The sequence below is a fragment of the Fundulus heteroclitus genome, unplaced genomic scaffold, assembly GCF_011125445.2.
Source record: "Fundulus heteroclitus isolate FHET01 unplaced genomic scaffold, MU-UCD_Fhet_4.1 scaffold_613, whole genome shotgun sequence".
Lineage (NCBI taxonomy): Eukaryota > Metazoa > Chordata > Actinopteri > Cyprinodontiformes > Fundulidae > Fundulus > Fundulus heteroclitus.
In genome coordinates, this window is record NW_023397048.1 from 46,810 (window position 1) to 67,491 (window position 20,682).

General features: G+C 41.8%; 1 protein-coding gene across 1 annotated transcript; it reads left to right on the forward strand.

The window, feature by feature from the left end:
- Nucleotides 1–943: 943 nt before the first annotated feature.
- LOC118556346 (ribosomal protein S6 kinase alpha-6) lies at nt 944–20,435 on the forward strand. The gene is made up of 22 exons (XM_036133373.1): nt 944–1,669; nt 5,011–5,070; nt 5,147–5,263; nt 5,349–5,430; nt 5,514–5,594; nt 9,744–9,823; nt 10,514–10,620; nt 12,223–12,260; nt 12,561–12,703; nt 13,096–13,166; nt 13,296–13,384; nt 13,534–13,598; nt 14,048–14,150; nt 14,308–14,432; nt 14,867–14,989; nt 15,313–15,402; nt 15,487–15,645; nt 15,730–15,891; nt 15,997–16,073; nt 17,659–17,776; nt 18,073–18,213; nt 19,170–20,435. Exons 1-22 carry the CDS (start codon nt 1,643–1,645, stop codon nt 19,293–19,295), a joined length of 2,184 nt encoding a protein of 727 aa, XP_035989266.1. The 5' UTR covers nt 944–1,642; the 3' UTR covers nt 19,296–20,435.
- Nucleotides 20,436–20,682: the final 247 nt, after the last annotated feature.

A 20,682-nucleotide genomic window follows, 5' to 3' on the forward strand; every position in this document is an offset into this window, starting at 1 on the left:
TTTCCTTGGGAGTCCATGCCATACAGATCGAATCTTAGTCTCGTCACCAAATTGCAGAACTCCAGTTAAAGTCCAAGTCACGTTTACCACACCTAAAGACGTTGAGGTAGGGGAGGAAGGGTTTTTTTTTTGTTTTGTTTCTTAACCCATTGTAGTCTATAATTAGATTGTTTGCCCCCTTGCAATCTTTTGCATTTTAGCAACTTAAGTCTGGTCCTCCTCAAGGCTCGTTTGACACAGATCTGACTCGTAACCTTTTGTGATTATTTTCCTGATGCATCTCAATAATCAGAAAAATACCAAAAAAAAAAGAGAAAATGGATAGGTCGTCCAGAGGACCTATCCATTTTTTTTACTGCTCAGACTACAGAGATGAACAAGTAGCTTAGTACCTATTTGCCTGTTGATATTTCCTGACTTAATATTTGCCTTACTTGAATCACATGTTCTCTAGTCTTTTCCGTTTTGAAGAGTAACTAAGTCATGTTTGGACCCCTTGGAAACAGGAAGTCACGAACTCTTAGCTAGAAGTTAATAAAAACTGCTCTTTTTGGTTTTAATAAATTAAAATAATACTATTTACATTATATTCAAATAATTTTTTAGGGATGCCATTCAGATTGGCAACCGTAATTTTATGTAAAAACATTTTTATAATTTTTTTTTTTTACAAAGAATAAATGTACTCCAAGGTTGAATTTTTCTACAAGGCAAGTTTTGTTTATATAGCACATTTCAGTAACAAGACAATTCAAAGTGCTGAATTATCAGAAGTATAACATTATGCCACCAGAATAGAAAAAAAACCCCCAAAAAAACCCACTTATTTTAAGACTTTTATTTCCTATCAAGGGGTTCCAAACTTGTCTGGGTCGGCATCCAGAGGCGTTTGTGTCCAAATCAACGCAGACGTGTAGCGTTCGGCCTGTCCTGCGTCTCACCACGCTAACTGCTTGTGTGGGTGGGAGAGCTGAAGAGAAAGTGGATGAGCCTTTAAGCCTCTTACTTCCCACTTGAATTAGGGATGGGCGAGCTTATGTTGCCGTTGCCTCGAAACAAGCAACTCGCGCGGCTCGGGTCGCCTGTCCAAATCTGCGTCAGGAATCGGTGAAACTCCTCGCGTGTCACGGCGGCGCGTTGCCAGCCGAGCGTCCATCCTTCCACCGGATGTGTGCGTGTCATTCGCAGCGTGTGTGACACACACCGCGCAAATCCCCGCAGCAGCGCATCCACGCCTCCCCCTCCTCTCCGGCTGGAGATCTGCGCTGCTCCCTGCTTTGGACGGGGGGGAAATCCTTAACTGAGCTGCGTCATACAATACGTCAATACACTCTCATTCACCGACGGTCAGGTACCACAGAAGCCGCCATATTCGCATCTCCATGGCAGGGTAGCGGTGCTCTCCGCGAGCTTATGATCCTTGTCGGCAACACTAACACCTCTCCCCCCTCCCCCTGCATCGAACTCGCGTCCCGTCCCGGATAGCGGCCCGCAGCCACGCGCACCTCGCGGCCACCCGAGCGTCCAGAAAGCAGAGCGAGCCGCCCGGATTTCCACAGAGAGGGGAAGACATGCAGCGTGGAGAGGGGCTCTAGGTTGACTACGATGCCTTAGACTTTAGAGGGAGGAAGCCTGGCACAAGATGGAGGTAAACAGCGTTAGCAGCGAGGTGAGTGGACACGTACGTGCCTGGCATGGCAATCTTGTCGGCATTGTCTTGGGCGCCGTGACGTCCCGTTAAGTTAGCCCGTGTTTATGCTGGGACTGGCGTCACGATTAGCAGCGCCCTGTCATGCATGCTAACACGTTAGCTCAGGCTAACAGCTGGTTATATTTATTCTAGTTGCACAGGCGCTGCATGTTGGTTTCACGGCAGTCCCGCACGGGCTTCCGCGGCTCATTTCTAAATTTACGATGCAATTCCGCGTTTTATCCATTGAAACAAGAGCTTCTTTTCGCCATTTGCGGCGCTTTAAGCAGCTCTGGAGGAGTTTACTTCATAGCTAGCTTAGCGCCTTGAGCATTAGCATATGTTAGCTTGTTGGCTAATTTCTTGTCGCCTTGAAACTTAGTATCAAGTTCAGAACAAGTGCTGTGCCGCAAGTAACTTCCGGGCTAATTAAGTGTGTCGTTTTTATAAAATAAGTTATTAATTAATCGTTGCTGTGTAAGTTTAGCGGTTCTGTCCTCCATTTGGTCTGGCTGCTAAACAACTTTAGCGTTGCCTTGTCAACAGGACTTTAATAGTACGTTTTCAAATAACTCCCATTTGATGTAAATGTGTGAAACGGTTTTAGGGAATTTCTGCATTTTAAAGTCGGGGCGCGACATTTTGCGGGGGCTTTAAAACAAGTCTGTGCACAGTTGTGAAAGCAGTTAATTTTTATTTTTGTTTTTAAACTTAAAAACAACGCATAAACTAGCAGTCTTAACTAGATTGCTGATTTTGTTTAGCCTTTGTTTTTTTTTTGTTTTGTTTTTTGTTTGTTTTTTTACCAAGATTGCAATTTTAAATTAAGCCTAAATTTTAAAGCAGTATAAATATTTATGTTGAGAACTTTAGAATTTAGGCTTAATTTAACCTGAACTTGAAAATGAGCAAATAAGTCACTTTTCACCTCACTTGGTTCTCTGTAATCATGAAATGTGGCTATAAACTGTAGTTGAAGGTGATTCAATTGAAAACATTTTCTCTGTATCACTGGTGACTCGTGATTTAATGAGGAAAAACAAAATACTTTTAAAACAATGTAATCTTTCTGACTGTCAAAGGTTTAAAGCAATCTGTCTATTCTTTCTTCAACCATAACCCTCTGCTTGTCACGGTTCTCGAGTCAGTGGCTTTTAATGCTGTAAATTACAATTTTTTTTTATTTTTAGTATTTTAAAGCTCACATGGCTTGCCTTTTTTCAAGAGATGCATTGGGCAGCCTGAGATCAAAATCAGTCAACTTTTCTTTAATCCCCAGATCAAATACTAATAATTCATCTCAGCTAACCGTTCCCACTGTTTTTGACTTATGAACCAAAACTTTGTACTATATGCACTTCTTTCACATTATACAATTTACATAAAGGTTTAAAACACACTTTGATGCTTAAATGGCAATGATCCTGTACTTTTTGTATTTCTTTTTAGAGATTCAAAGCTACTAAAAGGAAGCTATGGTGCTCTTTTTCTCTTATCTGTCAGATTTTAGAATGAACTGGTAGGTCATACATAAAAAAAAAATAACCAGTAATGAGTCAGATCAGTGCATTTAGAAAACAAAGGCTTGACATTTTTTTTTTTTTTTTTTTTTTTTTTTTTTACATGCAAAATAAAAGCCTCATTAACTGATTTAGTGTAGGATAAACCAGTCCAGTTTTACAAATCCAAATATTGTGGATTTTGGAATGCAGCTAATCTAAGTTTGACAATGACACAGGAAAATGGGTCCTGTAGGACTTTTTTGTGTTAAAACAGAAAATGACGTTTTTCAAGGTCACTCCCATTTATGCATCAAAGACTTTAAACAGATTTGTTAGATTTTATTTTATTTAACCCAAAAAGTTTGCAAAAGTATGTGCCGTTGGTTGCTGCATTTAACACGATTCAGTTTTTCTCTATTTGGCCTGTCGGAGACGGTCTTGGCAAATTTGTTAGACTCCGACGCGCACCCTGTTGGTCGGTGCATCTCTACCTGTGCCATCGTCATCGGCGTGCTGCTGCCCTTTGCTAAAAGTTTAAATTTCCACGAATGGCATGTCATTCACTGATTATTGCACGCTGCAACGATTCACAGATACGAAGGATCAGCTTTGCGTTTTAAACGTCGAATGTTGATGTATTTTAGTCCACTTCCTGTCGGTTTCAGCGGATAGGTTGTTTGATTTATTTAACGGCTTGAGGATGACATTATTTGTGACGATCCCAGAGACGCGTTGAGAAGGACTGAAAAAGGCTCGCCTCGGTGTGCTGCGAGTGTAGGCTGCGATCGCTTGCAAGCTGCGATGAGCCACAGCAAAGGTGGGAGTGAATATGCATGTGTGAATTATGACACAAGCGTTGCCCTGGCTTTGGCCAGGCATAGATGTTTATATCCTGACTGGTTCACAAAGGTTGTTGTGTTTTTTCTTTTTTTCCTCCCCCTTTGAAGTCTGCTCAGTGCCTTGTCGGGCTCAGAAGTGTTAACCTTTAATAATCTGGATGTTTGTATTGTTGGTGTTGTTCGGTGGCCGTGAGATACCGAAACGTGGTTTTGCTGGCCTCTGTTCTGTGGATGCACACGAGAGCACGTCGGTGGCTCCACCCACTGAGTGGGCTTGCGTAGCGCTATGACTCATTCCCCCTCTTCAGAGCCTTAGTGGAATTCAGCGCACACAAACAGACCGGACTGAATACACAAATCAGGCTGAGCTTCAGCACGGAGGTGAAACGTTGATGATATTATTCTGGAGATGTTTTTTTATTGTTTTATGTTCCTCCAGCCGCTAACTGCTGAGTTGTCACATTTATTCTGTGTTTTTCAAGAAAAATACCTTGTTTCAGTAAAAGAAATGAGCAGAAAACCGACTCACATGGAAATCTGAGTAGACCAAAGCAGATTGTAATAGTTTTTTTTTTTTTCTGTTATAAAAATGCATCTTTTCATCATTATAACCAGGAGCTGCATTAACTGGAGGCTGAAAGCTGACTAGCTGGTCAGAGGTGTTGTTTTTGCACTGGCCGGGGATTAAGCTAGAATGCTAATACTAAGGGGCTTTATGGGGGCAGGATGAGAACCAGACAGCTGGACGAGATTAAAGCATGGACTCCATACTGTTTGAAAACAGCCTCAGTTTTGAAGAGTTAAAGTGCAGCCGTATCGCATGTGACTCATCGATTTCATCTGTTGAATCCTCCATCATGCAAGTGGGCGTGCAGCAGCTGCAGTCATATTTTTGCTCGACGAAAAAAACAAGGATGAACAAGCTCTGCGAAGTCCTTTACCGTTGACGGTTGATGAATTTTGCTGATCTTGGCCGCAGGTCAATGGACATCAGCTCATGGACGAGCCCATGGAGGAGGGAGAGTCTTTCTCACACTGTGTAAGTAATGGTCTTTGCATTCATGGCGTACGTCCGACCGCTCGTCGTTTGCCTCATCCCGATATTGTCTGTGCAGGAAGACGGGACGTATAAAGAGATTCCCATCACCCATCATGTGAAAGAGGGCTGTGAGAAAGCCGATCCGTCTCAGTTCGAACTGCTTAAAGTCCTCGGTCAGGGCTCTTTTGGCAAGGTAAGGGAAGTCATCAGAGTGTGATTCTGCTGTTTCCATCAGACCCTACATTTGAGTCCCTCTAAGTATTTTCTCTTTCACTCAGGTATTTCTTGTCAGGAAGATCGTGGGTCCAGATGCTGGACAGTTATATGCAATGAAAGTACTAAAAAAAGCATCTTTGAAAGGTAATGTAGTTCTGTTTGAAGTATGCCTCAGCACAAACGTTCAATTCACGGGTTTCTAATTCTTTTTTCTGTCATCTCTCCAGTCAGGGACAGAGTTCGCACTAAGATGGAAAGAGACATTTTAGTGGAAGTTAATCATCCCTTCATAGTGAAATTGCACTATGGTAAGAGACAAGTACGCACTCACTGAAGCGAGGTTTGTCAATTCTGTCGTGGGAAAAACTGGGTTCACCCTAAAAACGTATTAATCATGAATATTCACTAAATTGTAGCTCTACCTTTAGCAGTAATAAGAGCAGAGCGTTGCACACTGTGATGCAGCTCAAAGGGCTGCTAATGCTAGCTTAGCATGTAGCGCAGATCAACATTTTGTATTTGTCTGACTGGGGAACATTTTTTTTTTTAACAATGGTTCTGTGTTTAGAAGTGAACACCAACGTTCATACTGTATTCCCAGCGACATTCCAGTCTCTTCCCTCCAGGAATCATACATTTTTTTTGCGTTTCTTTCCACTGGATCTTGAAACATTCGGCGTTGTTTTACTGGGAGATGCTAATAGCCATTAGCTGCTTCCTTGTTTTAACCCCTGCTGCACATACACAGTACGTATGTCTGTTAAAATGGTAAATAAACACGAAAGGCTTTATTTACTAACAAACTGAGCAAAAATAAAGTGTAAAATGCCAAAATAACAACTAATACGCCAGCAGGTTTGGTAATCTTTCATAAAATTTATGTATGCAACCAGAGTGAGCTACTGATGAATACATTTAAAAAATCAATGTGGCTATGCACCTTTACTTGATGACAATAAGTAAAACAAGTTTAAACTTATCAGACATTTACAGCACAGCAGACAAGATTCTTTGTAAGAAAAAAAAAGTGTCAGAGGAAGTACTGGGAATTTATGCCTTGACTCTTTTCAAAAGGAAATAATGTAATTTTAAATTGTAAAAGATTAGACAGTGGAATAGACGATGGCAGGATGGTGAAGAGGATCACGGAGAGCTTTTGGGGAAAGTGCATCTAAACCTGGAGCTGTGGTCTCTCCTTCTGCAGAGCTGCCTGCATAAAACCATGAACATTGGAAAATTATAAAGAGTTCACAATCAACTAAACAAGGTTTACATGAAAAGACAATCTTGGAGAATTGTGCACTTATTTTGTACAAAGAAAATCGAAAGTAATTTGACAATTAAAGCTATGGTCAGCGAGTTCTCCGGAAGTTTCCCTAAGTCCTTTTTTGAATAACTGCATGTGCAAGACTGTCTTACCTGCTCCTCAGGGGGACCTTTTGGGGAAAAAAAATCCTCTTCTATGACAAATCCCTGCTCTTCGCACTGGAGAGCAGGGTAAACAGAAATGTTTCCAAATCCATTTTTTTCTACATATAATTTGTGAACACAATGCCTACAGTAGGTTATATATATATTAATCAGAACAGTGCTGAGTCCTTCTATTAATATCTGCTGCTTAGAGTATATTTATTTGAGCCAGGGCCAAATGGCACAGGAGGCTCAATATATAGCAAATGGCATTAAAACAACAAAGCTTGTGTATAACCAGGAAGTCTCACTTTAGCCAGGAAGACTCTCTGATTAAATAAGTCTATGTTTTAATTCAGGGAAGTTACTCGTGGTGGGCAGAGTTTCCATACATTTTACTGGAGAGTAGTGATACATCCTAATAATCTCATTCATGTAAAAGGAAAGATTACTTTGCAATGAAACTACTCGATAAAGTAATTTTTTCACAAAAAAGTTACTAAAGTAAATGTATCTTTATGAATTCAATTCGTTTGGACACTTCTCTATGTTAAGATATAGGTCTTAAAATGTATCCTTAATGGTCTTAAAAAGTCTTGGGTTTGAGTTGGTGATACCTGCAGAAACCCCGATTGTTGATGAATTGACTGACGAAGCTTTGAGGTCTACTTTCTTACCTAAAATCATCCCAAGACTACTGTTTGGGAAACTTTAATATTGGTATAAGAGCAATAAATGAATGCTCTCACCGTTTTCCATTTAACTCTGCTGGTGCTGCAATGCATTTTGGGATACCTTGCTGGTCCAAGTCCGCAGAAGGACGCATCCTCAGTAAAATGGGCGGAGCAAAAACACATCTAGGGGCTCTAAGCGTGCTCGTTTTGATGCTTGGGACTGGAGCAGCAGTTGGGCCGCCATCGATGACGTTTCCCAGGAAAATGAGTACAGACGCATATTGAGCAACGGCTTATGGTAAAGCTAGCCATAAGCAGAACGGCAGCTCCCCTCCCCCTGGATACCAAGAGAGCACCTCCTGTTGATGGTCCTTCAGGGATCACCTATCCCTAGAAATATGATGCAAATACGTTGAAAACATGGCGCACCATATGTCTGCTTGTGTGTGAAGCAATGTGTGCATTTAGTCAGACAGCAGGAACGATGATGGCGTCAGTAGGCTCAGCCAGATTTTGTTCTCATTGCTTGGGTGAATGCCATTGATCTCATTGGATCAGCTCGCATGATGTTGACAACTAAAGATATTTTAAGGGGGGGGTGTTGGATATTTGTTGTAGGATCTTTGATCTGATGGCTGCAGGATGCCCTGTCCTGGTACAGCAAAACAAGCTGAAATCACCCCCCTTCCACCACCACAGTTGACAGTTGGGTTGATGTTTGTGTCCACATGCTCCATTTGCTTTGCTCCAAATGTGACCCGGCAGCTCTACTCTTTCCTTCTCTGTTTAAAGGGGATTGATCCTGAGCTGTGGCGTCTCAGGCATTTGGGGCCAGTGGGGCCAACACCCACCAGATGTCGCTGTGGAGCTGTATGTTCGCAATAATCAGTGGGACTTGATCGTTCTTTGTAGAGTAATATTGTAAAAAAGACAGGTATATAGATACAAATATATAGACACAGAATTTTATTGCTAATGGAATTTAAATCTGTCAGAATACTGACATTCTCAGTAGGCTAAATCCTGTTGAGGCTCTTTGAAATTGGGGGCGACCCACCAGTGTTTGTTTAAATAGTGGACATCTGAAATCGCAGTACGCATGCCCAATATGCTCTAGACATTTGTGGGGTACAAATCCTACGGCCCCAAGCTCTGATCGTCCAATCAAATACTGGAACTGCACACGTTACGTTTATGTTCTGCCGGATAGTGTGCGACCATCTAGGCAAGGCAAATGTATCTGTACAGCGCATTTCAATACAAGGACAATGCAAAGTGCTTTACATGATTAAAACATTGGGGGGGAGGAGAACAGAATAAAAGCAAGTAAAAAAAAAAAACTGTTGGCATAAAATGTAGGACAATTTAATCAAAGTAAAACATAGGAAAATGTAAACTAAAAGCAAATATTAATCTAGTGTTGGTTGTCCTTGCTGGCTCATTGAAGGATTGTTGTGAATCTTTTCTCTTCAATAAATGAACATTATGGGTGAGCCTTTATTTGTAACATTGTGTATAAGAATTAAATTACATTTATTTTATATAAATTATCATTTCTAGTGTGTTGGTTTATGCTAACTTATCTGTTTAATGATCAAAGTCAGGTTGTATGCATCACACTAAAGTTAGTTGCTAATAGGTGTTGAGCTTTTGTGCCCCAGTTAACTTATCATGCCAGAGACGCCACTGATCCTGGGGCCTTGCGGCTCATTACGGTTCATCTTTGCAAACCGATGTCATCCTGTCTTATTGTTTGCTTGTTTTGGACCAAAGAGGCTTTCTCCTGGGAAACCTTTGGGGCCATTATGATTGAGTCCTTTTTTAAACTGTGCTGTCAGGAACTTTAGGATTTAACACGCCAGCTGAGACCTGCAGAGTTTTACTTGTAGCCATCGGCACCTCGTGCAGTTTCTCTGAGCGCTGCATTATCGGACCTTTGGACGAATTTACTGCGAAAGTCCATGAGAGATTGCCGACTGTCTTAAAGGTTTTCCACTTCCGCTGCAGAACGGTGGACTTCAGCTTGTTTGGAAACGCTTAGAGCCCCTCCCAGATTGTTTGGCAACAAGAATTGCTTTTCCCAGATGATTGCTGGTTTCTTTTCTGCTCGGCTTTCAGTTAGGATGAAAGCAGTTAAATAAATGCATTTGATCTGCAGCACCTGGCTGCTACTTTTCTACTTGACGTCAATTAAAGCAGCAGGGGTTTGTTTTTCCCACCACTGTATTGACAGTCGCTGAATCTTTCTTTTCCCTTGACTTTTAGTTCCTCAGTATGATTCTGAGGGATTATACTATATAAATGTTTTAGAGGTTGTAACACATTTATTCAGCACTTCAGGGGATAACTAATTTGTGTTCTCACCCCCTGCAGCCTTTCAGACAGAAGGGAAATTGTATTTAATACTGGACTTTCTCAGGGGAGGGGATGTATTCACTCGCTTATCCAAAGAGGTAAGCTAATTTATAAATGTATATATATATTTTCACCCTGCTCTAATTTTTTAATGATTCAAACGTACATACATATGTTTTTTTTTTTTTTTTAAGTTGTTCCTGTCCAAGGAAAAAAATCTATATATATTCTTATTTCTAAGTCGTGTTTGGGGATAATCACTCCAGCAGTTGCATCAGGGCTCATTTTTAAACCCAAATCAGTCAGAATGTTACAAATTATTGTAGCTATTGTACTGCGTATATTGTTTTTATTTGAGACCCTGTGCTGCCAAGTCATTTGTCCCTGCATGTTTTTCTGACTGCTTGTACTTTTTGAAATTTTGACTTAGAAACAAGCTCTATTCTGGGCACGTTGATTTACTTTTACATTATCAAATGCCTGTTACTTGCCAGCTCGGCTCTTTTTTTTAAAAAAAAAGGAAAAAAAAAAAGCTTTTTCAGCACTCAAAACAATGCGCCTCTGCTCTCTAGACAGACCTCGTCCTGAAAGCATGTCTTACAAACCAAGCGGCCGCGCTGTCAAGTCAACAGATTGCTAACCTGTTTGACAAGTAGATTTCTGTGACAGTATTATCTGTTCTGTGACAATTGAGATTAATATTACATTTGCTTGTGTGTGTCTGTTTTCACCTTGCTGCTGAATTTCTCCTTGGAGTTCAGAGAGTAAATTTGTCCAGTTCTTATTAGGTTATGTTTACAGAGGAAGATGTGAAATTCTACCTTGCAGAGCTGGCTCTGGCCCTCGACCATCTGCACAACCTGGGCATAGTTTACAGAGATCTCAAGCCAGAGAAGTATTGACGATTTCTGACCTTTTTAGCCTTAACCTTTACACGTACGCCACAACTGAACTACACAAGCTACTAATTAGTTTTGCTTCTATGCTTCAGGTCACTGATAACTTTACTTAAAAGTGTTTCATATGTTTTAGTCTAGAATACACTTTATTTTAGAGTAGATATTTACTCTGATTGGTGTTTTTTTTAAGCTGATTGACTTATCTGTGTTGTTTTATCACCATTTGTTCATCCAAACACCGGATGGCTGTCCTAAATACACAGTGCCAGTGAGAAGTTTGAATGCACTCATCATAAATTAGGGCTTTTAAAGATGTTTGAACAGTTTTGGTTTTTTTCTCAGGCTAGAATGATGACATGTCTCATAACTTTTTTATTTTTGAAACAACAATTAAGGAATGCAAAGCTTTGAATTTCATATGGATTCTCCTAATCCCACATTAAGTCATAAAATAGATACGAGATAATGTCCGTTTATGTAATTCTGAGCACGGTGATATCTTAGTAGTTGTGTTAATAACGCCTGAGTTCAGTTTTAATTGGCTTTGTTTCCTGTCATGGATCTGACTTTGCAGAATATTCTGTAGCATGTGTGAGGTTTGAAAGTGTTTGTGACGTTTCTTGTTTCTGTGGAGCATCAAGTTGCTGCACTTTTCAAACAGCCTAGGTGTTGATTTGAGTGGAAATTGAAGACGTCGGAGGGGTTTCCGTTATTCCACCCACTCTTTGCAATGCAGCTTTACGGCTGTTAGCAAAACAGCTGTAAAATGTACTGATGGTACATTTTACACTCCAGGCAAATGTCTTGTTACTGCAGTCAAACAGGATCATCTTGTCCTATCAAACAGCTTTTCTCAATCATTTATTTGTCTGGTCCCTGTGGGCAGATGCACTTTGTAGTTAAGCCTGAAGGTGCAGATTTTGGAGACGGCCACCTCTCAGTCCAATTTAATGTTAAAATGTTGACGCTGAAACTGGTGTTCCTACGTCGTTTATAATATTTGCTTTGGTGTTCCCTGACTCCTGATCAATGCAATCATTTTCCTTTCATCTGAGACAGGATTCCCACACACACTTGGAAACCAGCTTTGGAAAGGTTAAAGCCAAATTTGTTGAAAATGGATTGACTGAATCTGCCAGAAACTCAGGAAATTTAAATGAGCCTGAGTTGTGCTAGCTTGACTTGTTCATTACTGAAGTCTGTGGGTTCCCTTCCAACTTTTCTAAAGATTTATGTATATTTTACTCTGGATTAGAGGAATTTTTGCAATAAATAAATCTGCTCTGGTTTTTAACTATCACCTAAGTTGTTTGTTGTATAATTATTCCAGTTTAGAAAACCCGGTTTAAATGTCTGCCAAAAAAATGCCCAAATTAATGATATTCATGCGTGATGAGTGTAGATTAGCGCCTCACTGGCACTTTAAGCAGAACTTTTTTGTTTATTTTAATGCGAGTTGAAATGTGGTACTTGAATCAGTCAGGTTTTAGGTCTGATAAGTATTTTACACAAAAGGAAAAGGCATAGAAAGTAATTTGTGAAGATCTCTGAAAAACGTTGATGTTTGAAGCTTAAGCGTCTTCCAACTTGTCTTTCAGCATCTTACTAGATGAAGCTGGACATATAAAGTTAACAGGTACGCCTTTGATTTAAAGAAACGTTGTGATTTAAAAGGGCTGTTTTAGATTTTAGGTAAAAGATTCGTCAAATGTGTTATTTTATTTATAACTGAAGTATTTTAATGAAATCCATATTTGTAATAGTGTTTTTTTTTTTAAGAGTTATTTATGGTCTGTATGTTTAGTTTGGCACTTCCTGCTTTTACAGGCACTACATCAACAGTGTCTCTGTCAAAACATTAACCTGTGCAGGTGTCGTCCTCTTTGTAAAACATCCTGGTAATTTTTTTCCCCCTCATTTTATTTATCTTATGCAGACTTTGGCTTGAGTAAAGAGTCAGTAGATGCTGATAAAAAGGCGTATTCCTTTTGTGGTACGGTGGAGTATATGGCCCCTGAGGTGGTCAACAGAAGAGGACACACGCAGAGTGCAGACTGGTGGTCACTGGGAGTTCTTATGGTACATGACTTTGTGTTTTTAGTCACTTTATGGCCTGCAAAAATGTTAGATCCCTCTGGAACCTTTTCACTTTTTGTCACGTTAAGCCACAGAGCTCAATGCAATGTGTAGGAAAAAACTAACCCCACTGTGAATCATGGTAGTGGAAGCATCACGCTGTGGGGATGCTTTTCTCCAAAACTGTCAGTCTACATATGCAACAAATAAAAAATATATCCTTTTGCTTCTGATTCATATTTTTGCGTTGCTTGTTGTTGCCCAGTCGCATAAAATCTCCCGAAAACACAAAGTTTCCAGTCTTAATGTGACAAAAAGTAAAATGGTTTAAGGGTCTTTACAAGCGCACGTGTTTTATCTGATTCAGGTTTTGTCTTTCTTTGGGTGTTTCGCAGTTTGAGATGCTAACGGGGACGTTGCCTTTCCAAGGCAAAGACCGGAACGAGACCATGAACATGATCCTCAAGTGAGTCCTCGCGTGTGTCATGCCTCAGCACATGCTGTTACACAAGTCGGACTCCGTAGGTAGCGAACCCTCTGAGCCTCTCTCCTTGCCCACGTTCACTTGTTGCTCCGTGTTTCTCTTCCCACTCAGAGCTAAGTTGGGAATGCCACAGTTCCTAAGTTTGGAAGCCCAGAGTTTGCTGCGAATGCTGTTTAAACGTAACCCCGCTAATAGACTGGGTAAGGAAGCCGTTGGGTAACTCCTTAGCATCCAGGCAAACAGCATGCAGACAGCCACAGCGGAGGGGGGGGGGGGGGGGCTGATCTTCTGACAACCATGAAATCAAACGCTGCAGGTTAACTGAACCAAAATGATTTGTGTCTTTTAGGGGCTGGGCCTGACGGAGTGGAGGAGATCAAACGACACGCTTTCTTCTCCACCATCGACTGGAATGTGAGCACAACACACACACACACACACACACACACACACGAGTTTCTCTCTCATTTCTCACGATCCCACATATACGAGCACACATGCAGCTCCGCAGCTTCTGCTGAGGCTTCACACCTTCCAATCGTTTGGCTTCATGACTGGTGGCCATCAGTCCTGGCCACAGCAACTAGGTTTGTGTGTGTGTGTGTGTGTGTGTGGGAGTCTGGGCAGCTGTCCAGTTCTCACTGTGTGCGCACTAATAGCCCTGTGTGAGTGTTTAAGAGCCAGCTGGATGCTATTGGCTGGACCTAGCTGTAGAGGGGATTGCAGGGGGTTAATCTGCGAGAGCGCTTGACTTCTCTTGAACGCATGTTCACACTCTCCATCCAGCATGTGTTAGGGTTTGATTTCTGACTTCTGCTTCCTGTGTGTGTGTGTGTGTGTTCTCCTGCTTCTTTTTTTGCCAGAAACTGTTCAGGAGAGAACTTCAGCCCCCGTTCAAGCCCGCAGCCGGTAAACCAGATGACACTTTCTGCTTTGACCCCGAGTTCACTGCAAAAACGCCTAAAGGTAGACGCACACACACGCACACACACACACGATCTCACACATATGCCCTGATTATAACGAGCAGCAGCTCCTGCAGTCATGGAAACAGCACCGGAGTCCTGTCTGTAACTGTATGCGCTGTCTGTCTGTCTGTGTGACAACTCGTTTGTATGCTCAGACTCCCCAGGCATCCCACCCAGTGCGAATGCCCACCAGCTCTTCAAAGGCTTCAGTTTTGTTGCTCCAGCTCCGATGGACGAGAACAAGAGCTCCCCGCTGCTCAGCATTCTCCCCATAGTTCAGGTGAACATGCTTTTTACCTTAGCTCTGTATAAACTCTCCATCATACCTTCACACACGTTAATTCAATTTTATTTATATAGCGCCAATTGATGAAACATGTCATCTCAAGGCACTTTCCAAAGTCAAATTCAATCATATTTTACAGATTGGTCAAAAAATGTCCTATATAAGGGAAACCAGTTGATTGCTTCAATGTCTTGACAAGCAGCAAAAAAAGGCTGTAGTTGAACATTGTAAAGTGGGCGAAACACAATGCATTAACTTTTGATTTATTGGAATTTAATAATGAAAATCAGTTTGGCTTATTTTTTGTTTCACTCAAAGGTAACGAATGAACACTGCTGGCTTGTTTCCAGACAAGTCTTGTCTCATGTTGTTGTGACGGCTGAAGGATGTGAAACTCACTGCCGTCTACTGACTGCTGCCCGTTGCAGGTGCATGGAGGCTCAACCAAGTTCTCTGATCTGTACGAGCTGCAAGAAGACATCGGAGTTGGTTCTTACTCCATCTGTAAACGCTGTGTTCACAGGGTCTCTGGAGCAGATTACGCTGTGAAGGTAACTGCGTTCATGTTTTTAGTCAAAGTCTTTAAGTTATCAGTTGGCTATGATAGAAAAACATTACTTAAAAATTTCAGGCATTTGCATAAAGTAACTTGATTCATTTCTATTTGAGAGCACAGCTGCTGCACCTTGGCAGTGGATTCATGGCATTAGCACCGTTTTTGAACCTCTGTTTGAACCTTTTTGCAGTAATTATTAAATGGTTGTGCAAACAGGACCACCAGTAGAGGGCAGTGTAGATTTAGTTTCCAGGAACACTTTAGTGCTGCTCAGTTGCAGAAAAGGTTTCAGCCTTTGTCTGTGCGTGTTTCCCACAGATTATCGATAAAAGCAAGAGGGACCCGTCTGAAGAGATCGAAATCCTGATGCGATACGGACAACACCCGAACATCATCACCCTGAAAGACGTTGGTCACATTTATCTGTGAACTTTCTGAGAGTTTTAACAGCTAAGAACAGCCTATCGACTGACGGGTGTGCGGATGTTGCAGGTGTACGACGAGGGCAGGTATGTGTACCTGGTAACGGAGCTGATGAAGGGCGGGGAGCTGCTGGACCGCATCCTCAGGCAGAAGTTTTTCTCTGAAAGAGAGGCCAGCGCCGTGCTCTACACCATCACAAAGACTGTCGACTACCTCCACTGCCAAGGGGTGAGGCGACGCTGCTGCTCACACATACACATAAGCTGAGGGGGTGTTTCGACTCATCTGAGGTTTCCCTCCTGCTTCCCGCAGGTGGTACATCGAGACCTGAAGCCGAGCAACATCCTCTACATGGACGACTCTGGAAATCCCGATTCCATCAGGATCTGTGATTTCGGGTTTGCGAAGCAGCTCCGAGGAGGAAACGGGCTGCTGTTAACCCCTTGTTACACGGCCAACTTTGTGGCACCAGAGGTGAGGCTGGAACTCGCGCAAGTTAGAAAAACGGCGACAGCAGCACAGCGTTAAAAAGTGTTGAGATCTCAGGTTGTTAACGCGTTGTTCTCTGTCTCCGGAAAGGTACTAATGCGGCAAGGCTACGATGCCGCCTGTGATATATGGAGTCTTGGAGTTTTACTATACACCATGCTGGCAGGGTAAGTGTGTGAGGAGGAGTGGCGCGCAATGAACAGCAAAGTTATTGCCAAACAAACCAAAAAAAAAAAATGTTTAGCACTAATTAAGGCGCTGAACGGAGAACCAATAAAAACATTAGAAAATCACCAGAATAAAATACTAAAAAAGGTGTCAACAAGAATGAACAACCTAGACGTGGGGGAAAAAAAATCTTGTAACGGATCATTTAAGCAGAATCGTCAAATGCTTGCGTTGTTTTTCTTGGTTGCGCTGCTGTTTTTCTACACGCAGAAGGAAAGAAGCTGAAGTTGAGTCATCAGCCTCCACTTCTCACCTCCTCTTGCTCTGCAAAGGCTGCTTCAGTTGTTAGATCGTTGTGCGGTCGGCACAACGGTCGGGTTTGTCTGTTCAACCTTTTCCTGATTCATCAACTTTACGCAGGTTACGGTCGCTGCTTATATGGCAAAACAATCAAAATAATAACAGTTTTATGCCGTTGATTGTTCATTTTGAGTATTGTTTACGGCTAATATAGTTGATGCTCCCAGAATTCGCTTTCTATGAAAGATCCAGTCTCGCATAAGAGACATGATTAAAAAGAGGATTTTTTTTTAATATCACATCAAATTGTTGGCCTTCTGAAAAGAGTGCCTATGTGCTGTACAGTATGTGCAATCGGTACTTGTCCTGGGCTTCATTTGCACGAAGCACTGCAGCGTGGCATGATGGGAATCAGCCTTTCGGGTTTAGCTCCGGCCGGTCTGCTGGTCATATCGTGATCGATAAGGCAGGCACCAAGTTTAAAATCAGCGTCTCCATAAAGCTTGTCAGCAGAGGAAAGCATCAAGTGCTCTGAAATTTCCTGGTAGACCAACTTTGGACTTGATGAAAACATTTTGAACCAACAGCAGTAAATGTTATGACTCCCCAAATCATCACTGACCATGGAAACTTTTCACTGGACCTCCACCAGCTTGGATTCTGTGGCTTTTTGCTCTTCCTTCATACCCTAAGACCTTATTTTCCAAAAGAATTACAAAACTTACCATCATTTATAAAAAGAGGACTTTGGACTAGTGAGCAGCAGTGCAGCCCAGGTGAATGTGTGAGGTGTTGTCTGGGATTCAGGACACCTTAACAGCAGTTTTAGCTCGTGTCTTGGACACGCCGGTGTCTGGCGGATCTTTAGCCGCTGACTCCACCTTGTTAATGTCCTCTGAACAATTGAATGGGCTGCGCTTCATAACCCGCTTCAGGCGGTCTTTTTCTTTGTTTTACAGCTTTTTCTATCATGCTTGTTTCTTCCACTCAACTTTCCGTGAATGTGCAGAACATAGCACCCTGTGAAGAGCTAGCTTCTTTAGCAATGGCGTTTTGTCAGCCTCCCTTTAGAGGATATTAATGAGTCTGCTGGACGTCATAACAGACGTTTTCCCCGTGGCTTTTAGGTCATAAAATGTTTGTATTTGACCTTTTGTAATAATCAAATATATAAAAAGCCTTAGTTCAGCAAAGCTTGAAATACACAAGTCTGTGTGAAATAAATTTATTTGACTTTCTGGTTTTGAATAACTGGTGGAAAATGACTTCAATCCTGGTTTTCAGGTACACACCGTTCGCTAACGGGCCAAAAGACACACCAGAGGAGATTCTTCTGCGGATAGGATCGGGAAAGTTTGCTTTGACGGGTGGAAACTGGGATACGGTGTCAGACTCCTCAAAGGTACACCGACAGGCACTTCTCAGTTCACTGGCACCTCACCTTCTCAAATGCATTTCCCTTCCGTCTACCCCTAATCCACTCTTTACACCGTATTTGAATATTTTGTTCTGTATTTATTTTAAATATAGGGAGATGGCTTTTAAAGCAAGAACAGCCTGCTCCTCTAATGTATCTAAATGAGGAACGCTGTTCTCTGTTGGGGGAGGTGGAAAAAACACCCATTTTGTAAATTTGGCAGCGCTGCTGGAACAGGTTGTGTTGTTCCTCGTGCTGACAGAGCTCGTTGTTTGTTGCAGGACCTGCTGTCCCACATGCTCCACGTAGACCCTCACCAGCGATACACGGCCGAGCAGGTTCTGAAGCATTCCTGGATCACGTGTAGAGATACGCTACCACACTTCCAGCTCACGCGCCACGATGCCCCACATCTCGTCAAAGTGAGTTGGGTTGGAGCGCCCCAGCTGATTGGCTGACCGAGCCTTTTCAGACACGGGTTCAAGCTGTTTGACTGCGTCAGTGGTTTCAGATTAAATTACCACATCCCAGTATTGAGCTTCTATAAGAACTAGTTCATGTGAATTAAATACGACCGCTCGGCCCGCTGAGCCACAGTCGTGGCTCCTAACCATTTTTACATGACCAACAGCAAAGTAGTCCTCAAATGTGATACGTGGTTAGAATAAAAAAAAAATCTGAAAAGCATTTTTACCAAACATGGCATTTTCCATGTAGGTTAAAAGTGTTGATTGAAATGTTATCTAAGCACAGGACCTACCCTGTGTCCCCTGCGTGATTTGTTGCAAACTGCTAATGGGACTTCTTTTGGCTTTCTTTCAACGCCTTTACAAAAAGGTCAGATTTGTTGTTTGACAAATGGTTGTCCTGGCAGCGGATTGTCCAACCTGTGCGCTGGATGTCTACAGCTCATCCAGCGATAACTATGGTCCTGTTGGCTGTTTCTCTGATTAATGCGCTCCTTGTCCCGACTGTTATGGTGTCAGAGTAAAGTGGGCCGACGAGTAATGAACGTCACACCCTGTATTGTTTTCCTTCTACTTTAGTTTTGTGTTTTTGTCTTGGTTGATCACGTAAAGTCTTATTTATTTATATATATTTATAGAATACAGCCAAATACTTATTATTGACATGAAATCTTAAAGTTGTGTTCTTTATCCTTAAGTACTTTTTTTTCTCCATGCTTATTTCCATAGTCTCTTTTTATTCTGGTCCTTCTTTCTTATTTGCTTCTGATTTATTTATTTTTCTTCACAATTAAAGCCTTTTTTTTATCATTAAGCATCTAAAATGGGCAAAAAAGACAGAACAACACGGGTGGCATGGAAAAGTCTGGACTTTGTGCTTTTCTTTTCATAGTTTCTGTCTTTCCTCGCAGGGAGCCATGGCAGCAACATATTCAGCGCTGAGTCAGAAGACGAGTCAGCCGGTGCTGGAGCCGGTGGCGGCTTCCAGTTTAGCCCAGAGACGCAGCATGAAGAAACTCACCTCAACAGACATGTAGACACACGGCGCCCATCCTCCGGTTTTAGCCTCCTCCTCCTCCTCGCCAACGCGAATATGCCAACACATGGGAGCATGCAAGCACTCAGAGCCTTGGCCAGTCCAAACCTAACGTCTGTTTTTAAAAAGCTATTTATTTGACCCATCGAGCATCAGCACTCACACAAAAACAACAACAACCCTGCATTGAAGTTGGCCAAAGAGGCATAGAGGACACTCACATATCTGTTACTGCTGGGGAGACAGACCTGTATTTATTTCCACAGCTCTCATATGCACTTACCCTCCTCGCCTTTCATTCATTCTTCCTCATGTCGGGAAGAAACACACCAGCTGACGTTCTCCTTCACTGTGATTGGCTGATTCAAAGCTGCTTCGTCAAACTGTGCCCCCACCCCCTCCCCCAACTGCTCTTCATCATCACTCTGTCATTCCTCTCCCCCTCCCACCCCCCCACCCCCAATTCCCATGTTAGCTTTTCCGCTCTTGAACTTGTTTTCTTCAAAATGAAGTAATGTGTTGCGATGAGGGTGGTGGCAAGATGATATTGACTGAGGTACATATTAAGACTTGTTTCCTCTATGAGACTAAAAACAACAAAAAACATGAAAAGGTTTCTGCTTGTGGCAGATTTAAAAAAGTCCCTCAGGATCAAAATCAATTACCAGCACTTTTGGGAACATAAATGCATGTTTGAACTGAACTTGTGTTTCATTTCCCTTTCAAACTCTCCATTTGACTCATGTTTGTGATACAACCGAGGTATCAATAAAGGTTACATAAGCTGCTGATGGATAGATGAAAATACCAAGAATTTGAAGGTTATATGATGTTATAATTATAACAGAGACTTTTGAAAAAAATACGAGTGTCTATATAGATATCTATATATAACTATGAATAAATGTGTGATGATAGAGATGAAGAGCATATGGTGGAGGTGGAGGGATTTCTCTGGGGGGGACGGGACGCACCCCGTCGAACCAGAGGCCGAGTTAAAGAAAAATATTTCCATTGATCTCTCTTCAAAAAGACATTGTGGAAATTGTATGATATTGTATTTATTTCATTTGATTTTTAAAATTCTATTTTTTTCTTTCAAGTTCTGTATATATTGACATTAAAGATCATATGGACATGCTTCTGCTGTGATTTATTGAGACAAAGTGTCGTCGATTTGGCAGCGGTTCTGGTTCAGAGAGAGATTTGATATAATAGTAAGGCACATACGGACCATTGCTTCAAAGACTAAACATTTAGAATTAGCCACAAGTTCATCTAAATAAAACTAGTGCCTCCTGTAGAGATCTTGCTTTATATCAGTTATTGAATTTAAAAAAGGGAAACTGGTGGATTTATTCAGCGACTACACGGATATTTCAAGCTGA